The sequence below is a fragment of the Phodopus roborovskii genome, unplaced genomic scaffold (genome assembly GCF_943737965.1).
Source record: "Phodopus roborovskii unplaced genomic scaffold, PHOROB, whole genome shotgun sequence".
Classification (NCBI taxonomy): Eukaryota; Metazoa; Chordata; class Mammalia; order Rodentia; family Cricetidae; genus Phodopus; species Phodopus roborovskii.
Genome location: NW_026126567.1, coordinates 29433884 through 29455465, shown reverse-complemented (window position 1 = coordinate 29455465; position 21582 = coordinate 29433884). Strand labels below are relative to the sequence as shown.

Sequence of the window (21582 nt, the reverse complement as noted above, 5' to 3'; positions counted from 1 at the left end):
AACTCCCAGAATCCTCCTTGTCTCCTACTTCCATCTATCTTGCTTTCCTATTGGCTGACAGAGCTTTATTCATTAACCAATAAGAAAAACATATATACGGAATGCCATCTCCCATCATCACTGTATGCTATCATATCTTCTGAAAATAAGGCTACTTGAACTTCTTTCTTTGCAATTTGTATGTCCTTGATCTGCTTTAGTTGTCGTATTGCTCTAGCTAAGGTTTCAAGCACTATATTGAGTAGGTATGAAGAGAATGGACAACCTTGTCTTGTTCCTGATTTTAGCATAATTGCTTTGTGTTTCTCTCCATTCAAGTTGATATTGCCTATGGGCTCCCTGTAAACTGCCTTTATTGTGTCTAGGTATGTCTTAACCTCTCCAAGACTTTTATCATGAAGGGATGTTTGATTTTTGTCAAAGGTCTTTTCTTTATCTAATGAAATAATCATATGGTTTTTTTTCTTTCAGTTTTTTTATAAGATGGATTATAGGTTGAACCATCCTTGCATCTCTGGGTTGAAGCCTAGCTGATCATGGTGGCTGATGTGTTCTTGGCTTGTGAGTATTTTGTTGACTATTTTTGCATCTTTATTCATAAGGGAAATCAGTCCATACTTTTCTTTGTTTGGTCTTTACATGTTTTGAGTATTAGGGTAAATGTGGGCTTATAAAAGAAATTAGACAGTGTTCCTTCTGATTCTATTTCATAGAATAATTTGAGGAGTATTGGCATTGGCTCTTCTTCGAAAGTCTAGTAGAATTTGCCCTAAAACCATCTAGCCCTGAGCTCTTTTTGATTTGGAGACTTTTAATGATTGCTTCTATTTCACTAAAGGTTAAAAGTATGTTTAAATTGCTTATCTGATCTTGATTTAACTTTGGTAAGTGGCATTTATCAAGAAAACTATCAATTTATTTTAGATTTTCTAATTTGGTGGAGTACAGGTTTTCAAAAAAAATAATAATTTAAAGAAGTAATTAATATGGGTGATTTAATAGGTCCATACTTTGATGTAGCTTAGTTGTTTTCTGGGACTGTAGAGTATAGTCATGTTATGTTCTAATTTCAACATGTATTTCAGAAAAATGTCATCCATCCTTCAAAGGTAGATTCTGACCATATCTTTCCACCAAAAAACTCTTGTCTGCTTCTGATAAGGACTGGCAAGTGACCGAACAAATTATACTTACAGAATCAATTCCTTACAGCAACTCAAAGGTTTCATGCCATCTTCAATCCACAGAAGATGCCAGAGGGTCTGCAAACTCCAACTCCACCTGGAATTTCCTTCTTCTTCTCATTTTAATCTGAGAACAGAGGCCTGGAATTATATTAGGAATCACCAGAAACAACAACAAAAGGGAGATGATTGCCACACACTGGAATAGTACAAGCTCATAGTAAAAAAGTCTTGAGACAAAAACCTGTGCAGAAAATAACCAAGTGACACTTGATGAGTTTGGGCCTGACATTCTCAGCCCCATGCAGGGGTCTCAGCTTCACAGCAGCCTTCTTCATCTTCTGTGTCCTATTTATTCCATCCTAATGTAATGACTGTATCCGTCTCCCTGGTTACCCTGATTTCCTGCAGGGTGGGAACCGTTTCACATCTTCTTTGATTTCCTAGTCCAAAACAGCACCTAGCATATACAAGCTGTTTAATAAATGTTTATTGAATTGGTCTAAATTGAATCCCGGCCTCAGGATCATAACCTCAGAGCTCCTACCCAGGATCATGAAAATTCAACTTTCCTGTTTCTGTTTTCAAAGGACTTGCTAAAGTGGAACAGCATGACATTTTGGGCAACTCTCCCCCAGGCTTTGAACAAACATGCTATTTCTTCTAAGGGAAAGCTGTCAATCTCTGTTTAAGTTGAGTTTAGATTTCAAAGGACAGAATTCAACAATGCCCGAACCTCCAAATGAATTCATGATGAGAGCACCGCTCAAGTGCATTCATTTCTCTTGCCCTAGAATGAGTCAAGTCAGGCCAGCCTTGGTCGATGACAGTTCAATCCTTCCTCAGGATGCTCGGCTGAGTGTGGGTGGAGGGAAAACTCACTTTGCTGGTTCTTTTTCTGTTCTTAGTGTTTGGGATTGAATCCAAAGCTTGGGGGATAAAATTCAGGGTCCTGCAGATGCTTGGCAAGCCACCTCCATTGCTAGGCAACTCCAGCATCAAAGTATATCCACACACCTTCTTAAATTCTGAAACGTTTTAGGTCTTCCCAAGGGCTGATAGCATGGCTGGTTACAGTAGCTTTAGCATGCTGTATTGTGCAAGCATTTTGAACTTGGAATTCTATTGATCAAGTTTTAAATCTCATCTGTAACTTTCAGTAGCTGAGAAATACTAAGAAATTTTTTTTATGTTTATTTGAATGTCAGTTTCATCAAGTAGAAAATGAAGATAAAACATCTCTTTATTGGGATTGTTGTTTACTTAAATAAACTGTATAAGAGAGTGTTTTTCCACTGGGCAGTGGGAGCACACTCCTTTAATCCCAGCCCTTGGAAGGCAGAGGCAGGCAGACCTCAGTGAGTTCGAGGTTAGCCTGGTCTACAGAGTGAGTTCCAGGATAGGACAGCCAGGACTGTTACACAGAGAAACTCTGTCTTGAAAAACCAAAACAAAAAAAGAATGTGTTTTCCATATGCTTCCATATGCATCAAACATTCAAAATATAATAGTTGTTACTACCAATAATAATAACAAATTATATGCTTATATAATATATAATAAGTTATATATTTATAAGTAAGTTGGCATTGTTATTATTCCACATCAGTGGCTCCAGAAATGGTACAGCCTAATGCTACCCCTCCAGATAGCCAGTAGCCAGTGTGGTAGTTTAAATGTAATTGGTCACCATGATCTCACAGAGATTGGAGGTGTGGCCTTGTTGGAGAAAGTGTGTCACTGTGTGGGTGGGCTTTGAGGTATCCTTGGCTCAAGCTTCCCTCAGTGTCCCAGTCGACTTCCTGTTGCCTGCAAGATGTAGGACTCTCAGCTATTTCTCCAGCCCCACCATGTCTGCCTGCACACCATCATGATGATGATAATGGACTGAACCTCTGAAACAGTAAGCCAGACACCCCAACTGAATGTGTTCTTTATAAGAGTTGCCATGTTCATGCTGGGTGTTTGTGGCTCACGCCTTCAATCCCAGCACTCAGGAGGCAGAGGCAGGTGGATCTCTGTAAGTTTCAGGCCAGCCTGATCTACAGAGCTAGTTCCAGGACAGGCTCCAAAGCAATACAGAGAAACCCTGTCTCAAAAAACCAAACCAGAACAAACAACAACAACAACAAAAGGGTTGCCATGTGCATGGTGTCTCTTCACAGCAATAAAAATCTAAACTATTCCTGATTTTGAAGATACATTTCTTCAGGTAATTTTTTGTTTCATATAGGCCTATCTAGGATGAGTCCATTAGAACAAATGGTTTCATTTTGTCCTATGAAACTTTCATTAAAAAAGCAGAGAAGATGGATTACAGATAACCAAATGATCCGTCTAACTTTCCTCCTTAAACATCTATACTGTTTTCCTTCTTAAAAACTCAACTGTGTTCTTTTACCTCCTGACAGAAGGTCGGTGATCTTCTAAATTTAAAATCTCTAGTTTCCACAGTTGATAAATCTGAAGCTAAATGCTTTGGTTTGGTGCAACTAGCTTGGCTTCCCTTGCAGCAATGGCGCCCCCTACACTATCAGTGGCTGACCCCTCTCCAGTCCCTCACCAACACCTTAGAAAGGTGAGCCGTTTCTCATTTCACCTCTTCTCCTTGGTGCCTTTCGTTATTGTTGTTGTTGTTAACAACTTTCTGTCAACACACTTGAAAACTTACATGAAGGAGACATGAGTAACAGACTCTTCCTCAGGATAGTCGGTGCCTACAGCTGGCCCTGGACAACCCCATCTCTACGGAGACTTCCGTTCCACTGCATCCATCTCCTACTAAACTGAAGATGCTGCGAGCCATGATGGATTGGCAGGTTAGTGCAGAGGCTCTGTGGGTCTCTGTTCTCTCTTCATTCCCCACCAGGCGAGGTCAGTCGTCTGCCAAGGGCTCTCTGCTTGCTCCTTCTGTTTGAGAGCTGAAACTCTCATGGAGGGCTGAATCTTTCTGACAGCACTGAGCAGATCTCCACCACACCGAGTCTAAGGGGACCTCAGGCATCTCGGCAGCTCTTTTCTCCCATTTGCCAGCACCTGTGCCTGAAAGGATTTCCAGTACTTGGATTTCTCCTTTTGCAGTTTACTCTCCATGTGAGTTACTTTTCTACTGCTATGATAAAGTACTATGAGCAAGGAAACTCACAGGAGGGAGCCTCTATTCTGGTTGAAAGGTCCAGAGAGAAAGTCCATAATGGTAATGAAAGTACAGCAGCCGGCAGGCAGAGCAAGGAACTGAGAGGCCACATCTTCAGTTCCAAGTACAAAGCAGAGAAAGACGTAAAAACCGGAAGAAAAACAAGACTATGGACTCTTAAAACGTGCTGCCAGTGACGTACTTCCTTGGCCAGACTGAAGCAGCTCCCCTGTAACACCATATCTGGGGACTAAGTGTTTGAATGCCTGACCTTTGAGGGACATAGCTAATCTAAGCCACCACACCCTCTACCTCTCCTTCCTGCTTCCAGAACCTTTAGGAAATTGACCTTGTGGTTCCTGTTATTTTTGGTGGCTTTTAAATTTTTTATTATTATTTTTGATGAAATGCATATGCCACGGAAGGTAAAAGAATAAGCCCGTTGCTCCTGGCCACTTCTTTTATAGCCATTGCTACCTTGTTTTTTCTTTTTTATAAGCCATATTAAATTTATATCTTCTTTCTCTACTGAAAGAAAATACATGAGAGCCTGAACAGACAGGAAAGAAGGAAGGATGTAGTGATCTTTCAAATCCCAGATTGACTGGACTTTGATGGGTTATTTTCTTTCTTTTCCCTAGTGGGAAAATTGTTTTCACTATTAAGCATACAAGTTCCTTGACTATGATGAGATACCAATCTTGGACAAAGGCCATGGCAATACAGAATGATCAGAAAACATGAGTTTTTTAGACTCTGGAAGACAGAAGCTTATTGATGGCCACACCAGTCCTGACTGGTATTTCAAAGGAATAGGAACTGAAAGGTATATTTACTAAACCCACTAGATTTGTTATGATGTTTTCCTGCCATTTTCAGAAGCTAAGTACCTAAATAAATGAAGATACATAATATGTTTATAGGTAAGATATCAAAGCTGTATGTTCATAAAAATATGTAGGTAGACAGACAGATATGTAGATATATGGTACATATATATGTATATACATATATATATACATATATATATATAATTTCAACACAATTTTATTGACGATCTTAGCAGGACTTTTATAGAAACTGATGAGCAGATTCTGTAAGTTGTATTCAAAGCAAAGGATTTAGAATAGTAAAAATAACTTGGAAAGAAAACAAAATTGAAAGTCCATGCTATATGCCTTCCAAAACTACTATAAAGATGTAGCTATCAAGAAATACGACATTGGTTTGATCACGCCAGACTGCCTGAAACAGAGTACAAGGTGATCCTACATTCAAAACAGCTGGACAAAACAGCCCTACAGACTACAGCCAGGATATCTGAATCTTCTTCGAATCCCCCAAGACAGCGCCCCTTACCAGCAGGAAGTAGTTTGGAAAGAACGATGCCCAAATTCCCAAATATTGTGTATAAATGTTTGTTTTCATTTAATTGGACTTTGTTATATAAAATTAAATAAAAAAGATTAAAAAAAAGAAATATGACATTGATGTTCAGGTAGACAAATATATTAATCAACTACAACACAACCCAGGAACTGACTGACACATCACTTTTCAATTTGCAATAAACATGTAAAGGGAATTTGTAGAGAAAGAGTGGGCAGTGGGGTGTTTTTTGTCTTTTTGTTTGTTTGTTTGTTTGTTTTTTATCCCATGCATCACATAAAGGTAGTGCCAAGCCCAATTAACCTGTCTCAGCGTTGGACAGTGAAATGGCTGTTGGCCGTTTCTGCTGCTCAAGTAACAGCCACCAATGGAGAACCATGGGAGTTTCTTGACTTCTCTCCAGAGCGCAGTGCTATCAGTCTTCCCACCAACCTCTGCAAGGAGTCAGGGAAAGGTACGGGCACTGTAGAAGAGATCAGCACTCAAGCATTCACAGGGACTGGGGCAAATGGCACAAATCAATGAGACAAGTGTGGGGCGTGGGAACTGGAAAATTCTTGCCCAGATAGTAAAGTATTTTTCACAAAAGCTAATTATTTCATATTTGTGTGTACATTTTCCCGGTGTTTCTTTGTTGGCAATCAACTCAACACGTTTTAAGTGCCACTTAAAATCGAAAGACCACATGTGTGTCCCAAGTGACCAATCTTATTTGTCCTATGCTTGAAAGAGGTCAAAATATAGAACAAATAGAATCTCATGCTGTTTTCTCTTCTCTGGATTCTCTTCTAGAACCATTGGGCAACTGATAGGCTTCTGTTTCCCCCCAGGGAAGCCGAGTCCAGTGTTTTCCATCAGGTTGAGGGAAATCAGGTCACTTTCCTCTGAAGTCATTAAGTATCTAGTTTCTAAGTCACATTACTATGCATCACTTTCCTACAAATGTATAATTGCATTTATGTAAAAAAAAAAAAAAAAAGGAAAGAAAGTCAAAGAAGCAAAATACTGTCTCTCAAGAGCTGGCAATCATGGCTGGCAGTGATAACTCGGTAGTAAAGGGCTTGTCTGGAATCCCAAGGCCCCAGGGTCATCCCAGCACTGAAGATAATAAAGTGAAGTGAGCTCACAATCTGGTCTTTCGGAAGTCTTAGAGATGCTGTAGTGGCTGGCAATTCATCATTTCTATGGGGCCTCCGCACAGGCACAAGTCCCTGTCCTGTAGGCATGACAGTGAGAACAAGCATCCTCACCCCTTAACCCAACCTTCCCATTGAGGAAGCCCCAAAGCTACCTATGAATTTTAGAGCACTCGGCCTTTGGAACCAGTCATGCCATTTGTAAAACAGGCTTAGTAACAATTATGCAATTGAGTTGTCATGTGAGAAGTCTGGAGTGAAGGGCAGCCCCAGTGAAGGGCTAGCGTGCTGGCAGCCACCTACTAGAAGCTACAGAAAGGAGGGGTAAGTCTCATTTCCTACATCTTTATGAATGAATTTCAGATTTCAAGGTACATGAGAGTCATCACACACACACACACACACACACACACACACACCAGGGAAACAGGAAAAAAAGGGGGATGAGAACAGAGGATGTTAATGGTGTGTGGGGGGGTCAAATTAACACAGAGGGTAATGGCATTTGCCTTGCTGCGCCCCGCCCTGCCCGCCCCACCTCGTCTCGCCTCATTCATTATTTTGTAGGCTATCTTGAAAAATCAAAGTTAAACCAGGTGGTGGTTGCACACACCTATAATCCCAGCTCCAAAGCTACACAGAGAAACCCTGTCTCAAAAAACCAAAAAGGAAAAAAAAATCAAAGTTAAATAAAATGCATATTCTAGGCTCTATGAAAGCATGTGTTGAGGAACTCTATGAAAGCATGCATCAGCAGAGCCTCTGTTGGTGGCACATGCCTTTAATCTCAGCACTCGGGAGGCAGAGACAGGCAGATCTCTGTGCCTGCTTGGCAGGCACAGCTTTCAGGATGCTGATACAGGGGCTCCATGGACCACACTGGAGAAACACTGGCCTGTGTCCAAAGAATCTTTCCTGCTGTAGTGATGCCTGTGCCGGGCAGGGTGAGAATGTGAGAAACCCACCTCTTATTTCATTTCTGTGCCTTTGTAAGGAAGGGCCTGAAAAATAACAATCAACCCTAGGAACATAGAGGCTGTAACCTGGGAAAGTGTTGAGCCCCTTCAACAATGGTGAAAGGCTACCAGGTACTCGGGGATGGCTGAAATAACTGCCCCGGGGTATGAAATCAGGGCTGCTGGGCGCTGGTCTCTCCTGTCAAGCTTTAGGCTTGAGCAGACAGCATTTATAACTTGCATTTGGTAGATTGTGCTACAGTCATTTAATCATTCAGAGACCATGCATGCTACATGAAGTCAAGGGTCTTTTCCACCAGAGTGAATGTAATTTAAGCAGGATGGGTAGCTCAAATAAAAAGCAAAATGGTGAAGATAAAGGATGTGAAATAAAACCCTGATAACTCCCTACGGAGCCTACGATTACATAATTCCAGCCTTCTGTGGAGACCAGAGTAGCTTGATCTTGAGGTCGACTGGGCTGTACAAGGCAGACTCTATCTCAAGGGAAATGAAGAAAAGGGTTAATTCTTTTGTGAAGGTTTGAATGCAGATATGTCCCTCGTAGGCTCAGATGTGTCATTGTGTGTTCCACAGAGGTGGCACTGTGTGGGTAGGTATAGGAGGAGTGGCCTTGCGGGAGTGGGATTAGTGATTTGAAATGAATCACACCCCTTCCCAGTTCATGCTCTCGGCTTCCAGCTTGTGATTAAGATATGAGCTCTTGACTTGCTGTTCCTGCTGCCTTGACCACCCCTTACTACGAGGGACTCTTACTCTTATCCCTCTAGAGCCATAAACCCAAAGTGCTCTTTCTTCTATAAATTGCCTTGGTCATGGTGTTTTAGCACAGTGATAGAAAAGTAACTACTACAGCTTTCCTCACTGGTCCATTTAAGCAGCTTGACTGAGTATTTTTGCTTTGTGTGTGAATATTGTTACTAAATTACCTTGAAGCCTACTCCAAACATCATCTCGCCATCCAGCTGTCTCTAAGTTCCTATGAAGAACGATTTTTAAAAATATTTGTAAGGAAATAGATTTACTCATTCACACTATCTTGCCTATGCCAAACAAAGTGAGATCTATGGCACATATTCTACAACCAAAGGATTTTATGATTGGTAGGAGTTTTATCACAGCACTAATCTCAGTGTAATAAAATTCACTATTTACCTATCTGCTTTCCCAAGTGCATCACAAACTTCACGAGAGGAGATCGTATCTTACTTATTATTGAATCCTAATACATGTAGGTGTTCAGAAAATGAGATACATATATCTGAACAGACTCCAAGTAGGTATTTTCCTTCAAAATAATAATACCCTGGGAAAAAGTACATTTGTCTGTAGTACTGACATTGTCTCAAATTCCTCCCAATTTAAAACTATCTTCAGAACTAGTTTTAAAAGCACACTAGAGAAGAAGAAATATTAATGTATTTTGATCTCAGCTTTCTCCTTCAAGCAATCATTACAATGAACATGGGAGTGCAGATATCACTTTGATATACTGATTTTAGATTATTTGGTTATACACCCAGGACTGAGGACACTTGGCCATGTATTGTTCCTATCTGTGGCTTTTAAAGAGCCCTCCATACAACTTTGCAAAATGGCTATATTCCCTTTTCTCTACATTCTAAGTCAACACTTAGAATTCATGGTTTTTATATCTTATTTTTTATTCACTTGGGGGGGGGTATTGTTGTGTGACAAGCCTTCTTCTAGGGAGACACAACACACATGTCTACTCACCCCAGACAGGGAGTCCACAACAGGCCAAAGTAGGGATACCACCAAAATCCAATTTGGTGAACCAGTGAGTTTTATTTGGATTACTTAGAGGAATAAAGATGAGGGATTACTTATAGAGCAGAAATGACTTAAAGATATCAGCATCACCAAAACCTACCCCAGAAAAATTGGGAACCTGGAGCACACTACACAGCCTCCCCCCCAGGCAGCTCATAGGTTGGAGAGTATACTTTTCAAGTGATTCAGTTGCTCTAAACCTCTTCTAGGATCTATTGCTTACTCTGGAAACGGGAACTAATGAATCTGGTCAGTTTCAGGGACTTCTTGAAGCTATTTTGAGTTGTTTACCATCTGTTTTAAGGAACTTTCCTACAAAATGAAATGTTCAATCTAGGAGGAAATGGTTACACAACAAACATTTCCTTCCGTCATTTAGGTCCTGGAGACTGAACTCGGGTCCTCAAACTAGGCAGCAGTCATTTCTATTAGCTGAGCCACCCTGTGATCCCAGCAATCATCTTCTTGATAAAAAGCCTTTCTAGCCATTATGGAGTGTTATCTTATGGTTTCTTTCATTTGTATCTACCTAATGATTAGTTATGGCAGATATTCATTCTTGTACTAGTTGGCCATCTGAAGAAATGTCAGTTCACAACCTTTGCCCATTTAAACATTTTTGTTTATTATCTTTTGTGTATGAATGTTTGGTCCATGTGCTTTTATGCACTATAGATGTACCTTGTACCCAGGGAGACCAGCGGGCTTCAGATGGCCTATACCTGGGGTTAGTGATGTCTGTGAGCCACTATGTGGGAGCTCAGAGTTGAAACTCGATCCTCTGGAAGAGAACCCAGTGCTCTGAACTACTAAGCCGTCTCAGGCATACTTTGTCCATTTTTAACTGGACAATTTTTTTCCTTCCTATTGAGTTGAATTTTTTTTAAATATTGTAGTCCTTGTGTCAGATTGTGATCTGTCCATATGTCTCCACTCTTTGAGAATTGTTTCCTTTGATGTAGAGAAGAGTTTTTGCTGTTCTCCCATTTGCATACACTTGCTATTGTTGCTTGTGCTTTTGTGGTCACATCAAATATTCTTGTCCAAGCCAATGAACTAAGTACTTCTCATATATTAACTCAATGAATGCTGTTTAATGTGGGCTTAAAATACAGTTAATACATTCATTCCTGCACATTTCCAACTCCTAAGAGTTCTTGCTTCTTTTGGCACTTTCTTCATATAAGGCAGTGTCAATTTTTCTTCCCATCACCAAGTGACCCCTCTTCTTGTATCTATTACAGACTGAATTGTGCCTTCTGCAAATTCATATGCTGAGCTCCTAAACCCTGCGCCTCAGAATGTGGCTGTGTTTGGAGATAGGGTCTCTAGCAGGGTAACTAAGTTAACACACAATCCTTAGAAAAAAACGAGTGCAAATGGGATGTGATTGGTGTCCTCATGAAAGAAAATTAAAGCATAGACACACAGAAGGAAGGCAGTGAAGACCTGGGGTGGTGGTGGCCCTGTACAAGCCAGGAGGACAGCCTGCTGTGGTGGCACACACCTTTAATCCCAGCACTCAGGAGGCAGAGGCAGGCAGATCTCTGAGTTTGAGGCTAGCCTGATCTACAGAACAAGTTCCAAGACAGCCAAGGCTACACAGAGAAGCCCTGTCTCCAAAATAGATAGATAGATGATAGATCGATAGATAGATAGATAGATAGATAGATAACAAAAACATGAAGGAGGAGGAAAAGCCAGAATTATTAACACATGATGACAGGCTTTTACCAATCAGAGCTATGAAGAAATTAAGTCCTACTATTTAAGCCACAGCATATCTGGATTCTGTAGCAGCAGCTATGGCAAACCAATTTAGTACCTTATTTTAAAAAATCCAATGAGAATGAATCTTAAAGGTCAACGTTAATGACCAAGGTTTCTGTAGAGCTGGTCACAATGTCATCAGTCCATAGGATGGGCTCTTCTGATCAGATACCCTCCTTGGCCAATTAGCTTTGTCTAGGGCATATGAGGATTGGGGGTAAGGGACACATGTTAACTCAATAGAAGTGTATATTTAAGTGATCATCCTTGCAAAAATGAAAGGACTAAGAATACCTTACATCACTAGCAATCTGGAGGGTAGGTAAGCCCACTGAGGTTGGACCTATATTTAAGATTTCTTTCTATGGACCAAGGCAGAGCTCATAAAACACACTAGGATGTATATATCAATAAATAGACAACTTCTATCACTTGTTTACTATGATTTACAACTGTACCTGGCACCTGCTAAGCACTTAAATAACACACTAAACCCATTTAATATGGATAGCAAAATCCAATCAGAGACTCTTAGTGGAGTAGTCCCAAACAGCAGAAAGTGTTGGACAAGTGTTGCAATGGATGATTGAACAGAAGACCTACACTTGAAGAAATATACTCAGCAATCTGCCCTTAACCGAGTCCCTTCAATTTCTCTTGAGCTTAAAGTAAAAAGAAATAAAACATAAATGTTGCAGAATGGCTAAGAGGTGATCCGTAGAGGAGGCTGGAGCTCCCCCTAGGGGCAGAGATGAGTTACCTTTAAAAATTGAGTGTTGGCTTGGATAAAGAAAAATGACAGAATTAATGATAATCCTTTGGTTACACATCCATAAAAAAAAAAAAAAAAAAAACTGTTAAATATCGGGATGTATTTGAATACTGAAGTTCTAATTCACTAATTTTCTTACATCTATTTATTTATTTCGTGGGAACTAGGAGAGATGGTGGGAATGCATGTCATGGCATGGTTATAGAGATAATCAATAGCTTGTAAAAGAAAATCTCTTCTTCACTAAGTGAATCCTGGGGATTGAACTCAAGTTATCAGACTTAGCACCAAGCACTTTTACCATGGTTCTAATAGTCAAGGAGAGAGGGAAACTTTTGCTTTTGTTGCTTAATTTTTATTTCATACATGTTTGTGGGTTGTTGTGGGGTTTTCTTTTGCAATTTACTTTAAACATTTTTTTTTTGATTCTTTGAAAATTTTGTATAATGTAGTTTGATCCTATTCATCTGGAAGTCCTACCCTTAATTCCTTCTAAGATCCACCCCTACCTACCTATATGCCCAGCTATTAAAAAAATAATAGCCCATCTATTTAATTTATGCTGTCTATGTACTCCTGGGTATGGAGCTACACAGTGAAGCATGGTTGACCTGCCAAGAGCCATTCGATTAAAGAAAACTGACCCTCCCTCAATAAGCCACTGGCAATCCTCAGGTCTTCAGTTAGGAGTAGGAATTCACATGCCTTGTCTTAGTTAAGGTATCTATTGCTGTGAAGAGACACCATGACCAAGGCAATTCTTATAAAGGAAAACATTTAATTGGGCTGGTTTACAGTTCAGAGGTTCAGTCCATTATCATCATGGTGGGAAGAATGGTGGCTCACAGGCAGACATGATGATGGAGAGGTAGCTGAGAGTTCTTCAACTTGATCCACAGCCAACAGGAAGTTAACTGCATCACTGGGTGTAGCTCAAGCACAGGAGACCTCGAGGCCCATCCCCATAGTGACACACTTCCTCCAACAAGACCATACTTTCCAACACAATCACATTTGATAATAGGGCTACTCCCTTTGGGAGGGGTGGCATTTTTTTCAAACCACCACACGTCTCATCCTAGCTTCATCCTGCTTTATGATCTCATAGACACTTGAGGGAAAGTGAATCCTCAGGTGTTTTCTGTACTGCCATCCAATTGGAAAAGCAAATGCACTTACAGCATTTCCTATTAATTATACTTAGAGGCCAAAGCCAGATGGAGGAAGCCATAGATGGAGATAGTTGTGGAATTCCTCTGGGTGATGGGTATATCTTAGTCCTTTGGTGTTACCATAATGAAATATCACACACTGGGTGTCTTATACACAATGGAAAGTTATTTATCACAGGTGGCTGGGAAGTCCCAAATGAAGGAGCCAGGAGACCTGGTGTTGGCTGAGGACTTATTCTGGTTAACAGGTGTTCCTCTGGCTGTATACCCATATAGCAGAAGTGGGTGGTAGCCTCTGGCAGGTGATTTTTTAATGTTCTCCCCTCATGATCTGATCACCCATTGTTCCCATGCTCAAATACCAACATGTTAGTGGCTAGACGTCAACACATGAACTGGAAGCAAAGGAAACACAAATATTCAGGCCGTAACAGGTATCATCATCACCTAATGGATATGATGTTGCTGAAAGGCAGGTTAATTATACTGAGAGAGCTTACAGCAAGTTACACCACAGCTTGTAGAAATACTGGTAAATATGAACGCACACAATAACCCAAATAAAATTTTAATTTGACTCAATACACAGAAGTAAGCAGTGACTGTCTGTTTCTGTCATGTGAACTTCTAGCAACACGGCATTTTCCCTGGTGAAACACATTCACCTGACCTGTACTCATGCATTTTGGGTGGAGTCAGCTTCGCTGTCGCAATCACAGTTGTGTGCCACAACTACAGAATCAGAGCATCGGCCCCACTCTTGTGGCTTCCTCAAGTGGTGCAGGAGCTGCATGTTCTTAGGGCAAGGAAGACAGAAAAAGTCAGAGGTCATCTCTTTCCTTGGTCTTGACACCATAGCCTCGGTAAAGACACAGATGGAGAACGCATACCATAGAGTAAAACCAGTGAAATACAAAGCAGAAGTTAGGGATGGATTCCGAGAAATGAGGCACCTGAACCCATCTGAGATGGAAACAAAGTCTCTCTCTGGACTTTTCCCTTATGTATCCCAATAAAGTCTATTTTCCGCAAGCCGGTTTTCTGTGACTTGTAACCATAACCGTTTTGATGTCTGGGATTTGCATCTGCACCAGCTCCAAGTCTGGAAATGGATTCTGTCAGTGTCACCTGAGATGTCGCCTTTTCTCCTTACAACACCAATCTAAAGTATAACTTAGATAATGGCATGCTTCTAAAACACACAGACTTGTGTACAATAAGATTGCTATCGTTGAGACTAAAATCTATTAGAAAATTCATGATTACCCGAATAAATTTCACTTCTGATAACAATTTACATGGAAATGAAATGAAATTCAATTTGACTTCATGGTAGATAACACATATGGTACATAAACCATTGTGAGAGAAGTTATTATGGATATGTGTGAAAAAGAGAAAGAGAGACGGAAGTCAGAGGTTCAGTTTGTGAATTCACAAAGTAACGGAGAATAAATGACTTTGTACCCAGTACCAAGTCATAAAATGATGCCACAGGGACAGATTCCTCTTCTGATGGCCAGAGCTTTAGACATTTTACAGAGATTTAACCCTAGAAGTAAGGACTCTGGCAATTGAAAAGCTTTCCAAAGTTGCCAGAGAGAACGACTCTCTCTCGGGTTGCTAGTAAAGTCACCTCTCTTCCTTTTATCTGGTCTTCTACAAATGTCCACTACAAATAACATCCACTACAAATGTCCACCACATGCCAAAGTGCTTGGGCAACAGTGTTTCAGCAGCACATAGAACATAGAAACCCTTTTATGTGTAGGAGCTTACGGACCATAAATTCACAGTAAGAATGTGACTGTGGGGCAACAGCATACTTTAATGAGAATTCATCTGAGGGACATTATAGAATATTGGATGACATGGTCAACTCTCTTAATGTAAAGGAAACTACAAGTGTTACAAGGGCTGAATTTAGGACATCTTGGCTGAGACCTTTAGGCACATCCATATCCTATAAGGAGCCTAATGCCCCACCTTCTCCACGCCAATACAGTAAGTTCCTTTTTGTTTTCTTGTACCAATGAGCAGATGGTAATTGACAGATCACAGCTACTTCATAGTCTCATGGACTCCCTGACCATCACACGGCCTCTGGACTAATGGGCTCGGGGTTCAGAATCACTCTTATCTAAATAAATGTTCAAAACACTGAAGCAGAGTGTTCTAAAGCCTGCTGTCTTCTTCTGAGAGATAAGCTGTGTATGTTGATGATGAAGATGCTGTGACTCTCACAGACCCTCTGCTTAAGGTCTTCTTGGTTAAAAATCTTGCTTGCAGGTAGGCCTCTGTGAGTTTGAGGCCAGCCTTGTCTATAGGTGCAAGTTCCAGGACAGGCTCCCGAGCTACAGAGAAACCCTACCTGGAAAAACAAACAAACAAAAAAAATCCTGCTTGCTGATTAGTCTGAAGTATAAACAAATCAATGCAAATGGAAAGGGAGCATCTCCATGGACTTTTCAATTCCTACCCCAGGAAAAATACTGAGAGCACTTAGAAGCCCCAGACACTGAGACTACCTGAAGTGTCTTGAAGTGTATGCACATTAATAACTGTCCCCAGGTCCAAATCTGAATCATCACTTCCAGCTAAGGAATCATAGGCACATTACTTGAGGCTTTTTTAAATTTAATTTTTATTTAAATTAAAAACAATCTTATTTTATATACCAATCCCAGTTCCCTTTCACTCCCAACCTCCTATGGGGGATCATCAACTTCTGTCACATCATTTGGAGTAGGACCGAGGCTGAGAGAGTAACCCTCCACAGGGAGTGGGCTCCCACAACCTATTCGTGCATGAGGGATAAATACTGGTTTTACTACCAGAGGCCCCATAGACTGCCCAAGCCTCCCAACTGACACCCATGTTCAGGGGGCCTGGTTGAGGTTTTTGTTAAAATGAGGATCTCTTCCTTGGATGATTAAATGAGACACCTAACTCAGAAAAAAAAAGTTGCTAGGCAAAATGGAACATACCTTTAAACCCAGAAATTGGGATACAGTGCTAGAGTTCCAGGCTAGTCTAGAGACTTCCAGGCTATTCACAGTGAGACTCTTGTCTATTCTATCTAAACTAAAATTTAAAATAATTTTTTCCTTTTTTTTTTTTTTTTTTTTTTTTTTTTTTTTGTTAATTTTGCAAGACAGGGTTTCTTTGTGTAACTGCCTTAGCTGTCCTGGAACTCACTCTTCAGACCAGGCTGGCCTCACAGAGATCCACCTGCCTTTGCCTCCCAAGAGCTGGGATTAAAGGGGTGCACTTCCAACTAAACTAATTTTTAAGAGGTTAACCCCTGTGGTTCTATTACCTGATAGAGCATCACTCACCTTGTTGGCCAAGCAAAGTTTGACTGTAGACTGGAGTACAGGCCCCTTCTACTCGGCCCACCACTAACAGCGCTAGGTCAGCCCCCAGACAGCACTGGTGACTAACAGAAGATTCTGATTTACTGACAAAAAGACAAAAGTAGCATGTGGCATGGCTTCTGTTGAGGTCCAGAAGGCGATGACGATCTTTATTGTCATTACAGACAAAAGGATCAATGTACGGCCTAGTTCAGGCTTCAGGATGCCAGGCCGCCCTTCTTTAAGCCCAGCCACTAGGTAACTGATATCACAGGCAGATAGATGCAGGTTTACAGGAAAGTGCGTGTGTGTGTGTGTGTGTGTGTGTGTGTGTGTGTGTGTGCGCGCGCACGCGCACACACACACACACACACACACACACCTTTGCATATCACCAATGCTTTTGGAGCTGCGCTGAGAGTGAGGTCTCTACTACTTGTAGTGGAGCAAGCAATTGAAGCTAGAATCTCAGTTGGTGTCTGCCCTGGAGGGACAATTACCATTTCCCCATGATACAGCTGGTTGGACCAAGGACGGACAATCAAGTGCCCCTTCCAAATATGTGAACACAGGTCCCCTTGGTTTTGTACAGTGGTACAAACTCAGAGGCTAGAGATGCCATTGTAGGTGGCGTGGCAAGCAAAGCCGAGGCGAGGGGCCAGCTAGACGTGGGTGAAAGAACTCAATACATGCAAGGAACACAGAGGCGGGAGCCCTGAACCTGCTAAGGGGAGCTGTGGATGAAGAGTGGCTGTCTTGGATTCCTAATTGCTGGCCATCATGGAGCCCAGCTACTCAGGCTCCATCCATTTGAGGAAGACACTCTGGTGTCATCCAGTAGAACTGTCCCTTTATCTGGACACTTTGAACTGGCTTCAGTCTGTACCATCCAGTAACTCCTAAGACAGAACTGCTTGAAAATGACTCGGTCCTGAATGTTAAGCCATGGTGGGGCACCCACACCTAATTTACATAATGGGCAGGCATCCACTCAGACTTCTCCTCACAGAGCCAGCTCTACCTCTTTAGAGTTCAGACAGCTACTAGGATTCCCAGCAAGCCTTTCTCCCCGGCCCCGCCCCCACCCCCAGTGTTAAACTATCCGCGTACACGGGTGAATTTGAAAAACAAAAATGTTTCTGACAAGTGTAAAGAGGAATACTTAGAGCTTCCTGTGGATGTAAAGTATTCAAGTTCTCACTCAGGAAGTGGAATACTGTGCTTAGAGTATATTAGATTTTTCTAATAAGAGTTTTTCTCTGGATTATTGTGACATAATCCACATAAATTTACAATAATTTAGGCTCTGCTCCCTTTTCAGCCGTAGAACAATGAGCTAGCTGTCTATGTGGCTACGGTTTTGTGACCTTTGGAAATCTTGATCTTTCCCATTCTACCCCACCCCAAAAGAAGTCACTGCATCTGTGGCCCCCTCATAACACTGACACAGGACTGAGATTTCCACTATTCTTTGTACCACGATATAAGTTAGATCCTCTCTCTCTCCCCCTTCGCCCCCCCTTCTCATTTTTCAGGATAGCATTTCTTTGTGTAGTCCTGGCTATCCTGGAACTCATTCTGTAGATCAAGTTGGCCTCAAACTCAGAGATCTGCTTGCCTCTGCCTCCTGAGTACTGACGTTATAGGCGTGTGCCTCCACACTCAGCCAAGGACCATGTCTCTTAAAATTGTAAAAGGCTTCTCCCTAGAAACCTCAGAGTCTGACATTAAAGATATTAATGTTTAATAAGGATCAGGAGAAACAAATAGACCGAATAGATGTTTATTCAGGGAGAAATAACTCACAGCATAGACAGATGAGCACCAGCAGGTTCCTGATCCCAAGGATGCCTCTGGAAGTGCTCCTGCCCCGTGCTGCATGCAAGAGAGCTCTCCGAGCCCTCTCCTCCACCTTAGTTCCCCCAGGTCAGGTCAGGCCCTGTCTCCACCCCCCTTGGGCATGGTCTATACCACAGGTGCGGACAAGGTGAATATTTCACTACAATTCCCCTTTCAGTCTAAAGAAAAGATTTGGGCTAGATACACAAAAAATAGTGAATAACAAGTGTACTCTAAGAAAAGGAAAATCGAGAACATACAAACTTAAGACCTAACTGTAGTCCTAGGGTGAAGTCGAAATGGGGGTTTACAATAGAGTTGTCCTAAGCTGGAAAGCTTAAGTCTGCATGCTAACTAGGAAGAGAGAATAATAGTTTCTACCCAGAGGAGGTGTTCTCTATGGTTCTGACTAAAATGAAGGAAATTGCAGAAGCCTATCTCGGCAAGCCTGTTACTAATGCTGTGGTCACAGTGCCAGCCTACTTCACCGATTCTCAGCAACAGGCAACAAAAGATGCGGAAACCATTGCTGGCCTCAATGTGCTTCGAATTATCAGTGAACCAACTGCTGCTGCTATTGCTTATGGGCTAGATAAGAAGGTTGGCGCTGAAAGGAATGTGTTGATTTTTGACTTGGGAGGTGGTACTTTTGATGTGTCAATCCTCATTGTTGAGGATGGAATTTTTGAAGTCAAAACAACAGCTGGAGACACCCACGTGGGTGGAGAAGACTTTGATAACAGAATGGTCAACCATTTCATTGCTGAGTTTAAGAGAAGGCACAAGAAGGACATCAGTGAGAACAGGAGAGCTGTCGGGCGTCTGTATACTGCCTGTGAATGGGCAAAGCGCACCCTCTCCTCCAGCACCCAGGCCAGTATTGAGATTGATTCTCTCTATGAGGGAATCGATTTCTATACGTCCATTGCCTGTGCTCGATTTGAAGAATTAAATACTCACCTGTTCAGAGGCACCTTGGACCCTGTAGAAAAGGCCCTTTGAGATGCTAAGCTAGACAAGTCACAGATCCATGACAATATCCTGGTTGGTGGTTCTACCAGAATCCCCAAGATTCAGAAGCACCTGCAAGCCAGAGCTCTCCAAGCCCCCTCCTCCACCTTAGTTCCCCCAGGTCACATCAGGCCCTGTCTCCACCCCCCATGGGTGTGGTCTATGTCACAGTTGCGGACAAGGTGAATATCTCACTACAAATAGATATTTCTTGTGTGTGGCATGATTTTTGTTGTAATAAGTGCATTATAAATTGAAAATAACCTAAGCTGAAAATGCACTCACTATACCTAACCAATAGATATCTGCAGCTTAATAACACAAGACAATGTAGGCTATGAGCCATTCACTCTCTTAACTATGGCCTAGGAAGGAGTTACAACCCAACAACCTAGAGTGCTGCATGCTGTATATGTCTAGCCCAAGGAAACACTCAAAATTCAAAGCATGGCTTCTGTTGGATGCTTATTGCTCCAGTACCATTATGAAGTTTAAAAGAAGAAAAAATCCCACATTGTTTAACATGACATATCTCTCACTCTCTCACAAACCCTTTTCCTGACCTGTCCTGTTTCTCTTCCTACACATCATTTCTTTCCTCATTGTTATTATTATTATTTTTATTAGTTTTTAGTTTTTCTCTGTGTAGCTTTGAAGCCTATTCTGGAATTTGCTCTGTAGACCAGGCTGGCCTCGAACTCACAGAGATCCTCCTGCCTCTGCCTCCTGAGTGCTGGGATTAAAGGTGTGCACCACCAATGCCCAGCTTCATTGTTATTATTTTAATCATGTTTGTTTTCATCTTCTCTTCATCTCACAAAAGTTGCATATGTTTAGCTCTTTTTCCCTGTACAGTAGCTGCCTAATAAACCCAAGGACAACATCAGACATAGGCAGGGTTCATCATGCACTGGCATACACAATGCTTCCTAGAACCTGCTTGCAGGAGCTTTGGAAAGATATTTGCATCTCTTTTCTGTTCCTGTTCAGTGACATCACATGGTAATTTGGAAAAGCCACCAGGAAAGTATTTACATCATAGTAATGGGCAAACCCTACATCTGGGTTTGTTTTCAGGAAAGCTAATTACTGCATATTTGTTACCGTATCACCATTACTTTCGATGCTGATTAATCATGACGGTTAACTGGACAAGATCTAAAATCACCCATGAAACCAGCCTCTGAGCATACGTTTGAGGGCTGTTCTTAAGTAGATTGTATAAGATGGAAAGACCCACCCTAAGTGAGGGTGGCACTTTCCCCTAAGGCCTGGATGTAGGGAAGGGAGGGCTTTTCCTTGGTGCCTTCATGTCCTGCAGTCGAGTTCATCTGCCCTTCTTGTATGAACTCAACTACTCTGCTGCTGCCATCTTTTGCCTACACAGAACCCAGCCCCTTTGGCCTTCCAGTGGGGACTTAAGGCCAGAGACTCTTAGGAAGCCTTCAGACCAGTGGTTCTCAACCTTCCTAATGCTGCGACCCTTTAATACAGTTCCTCATGTTGTGGTGACTCCTAAACCATGAAATTATTTCTGTTACTACTTCTTCATAACTATAATTTTGCTACTGTTATGAATCGCAATATAAGTATCTGTTTTCCAATGAACTTAGTGACTCCAATGGGGGTTGGGCCCATGTGTTGAGAACCAGTGCTCTAGAGATCCTGACGACACGTGGACCACTGTGAAAATATTACCAAACCAAATTTTAGCTTTGAAGCCAAATACTATATGTCAAAATTTAGTTCATTTAGCTTAACTTTTTTTTAAAATAACTTTGCGCTAAGAAGATAAAAGTCCTACTGAAAATAAATTCCATGTCTTCACCTGCATTGATGTCATGACTTTCCTTATGGTTATTCACAGGAAGATAAGAGACAAAATGTTGTCACCGTGGAACTATGCATTTCGATAAACTACTGCACCTACAAATAACGGTAGATTAATCCTTCAGTTTAACTCCACTGAACTAAAGTGGAGAGAAAGCTTCAAGACAGGGATCAAACCATAGAGATCATTTGTTGTCTAAGTGTGTTTTTTCTTTC

General features: G+C 41.5%; 1 protein-coding gene across 1 annotated transcript; it reads left to right on the top strand.

Annotated features, from left to right (window-relative positions):
• The first annotated feature begins 3699 nt into the window (after positions 1-3699).
• LOC127235248 (heat shock cognate 71 kDa protein-like) lies at positions 3700-19722 on the top strand. Its single transcript, XM_051202477.1, is given in 4 exon segments — positions 3700-3762; positions 3890-4003; positions 6022-6163; positions 18884-19722. Coding segments are annotated over 4 exon segments (1158 nt in total).
• Positions 19723-21582: the final 1860 nt, after the last annotated feature.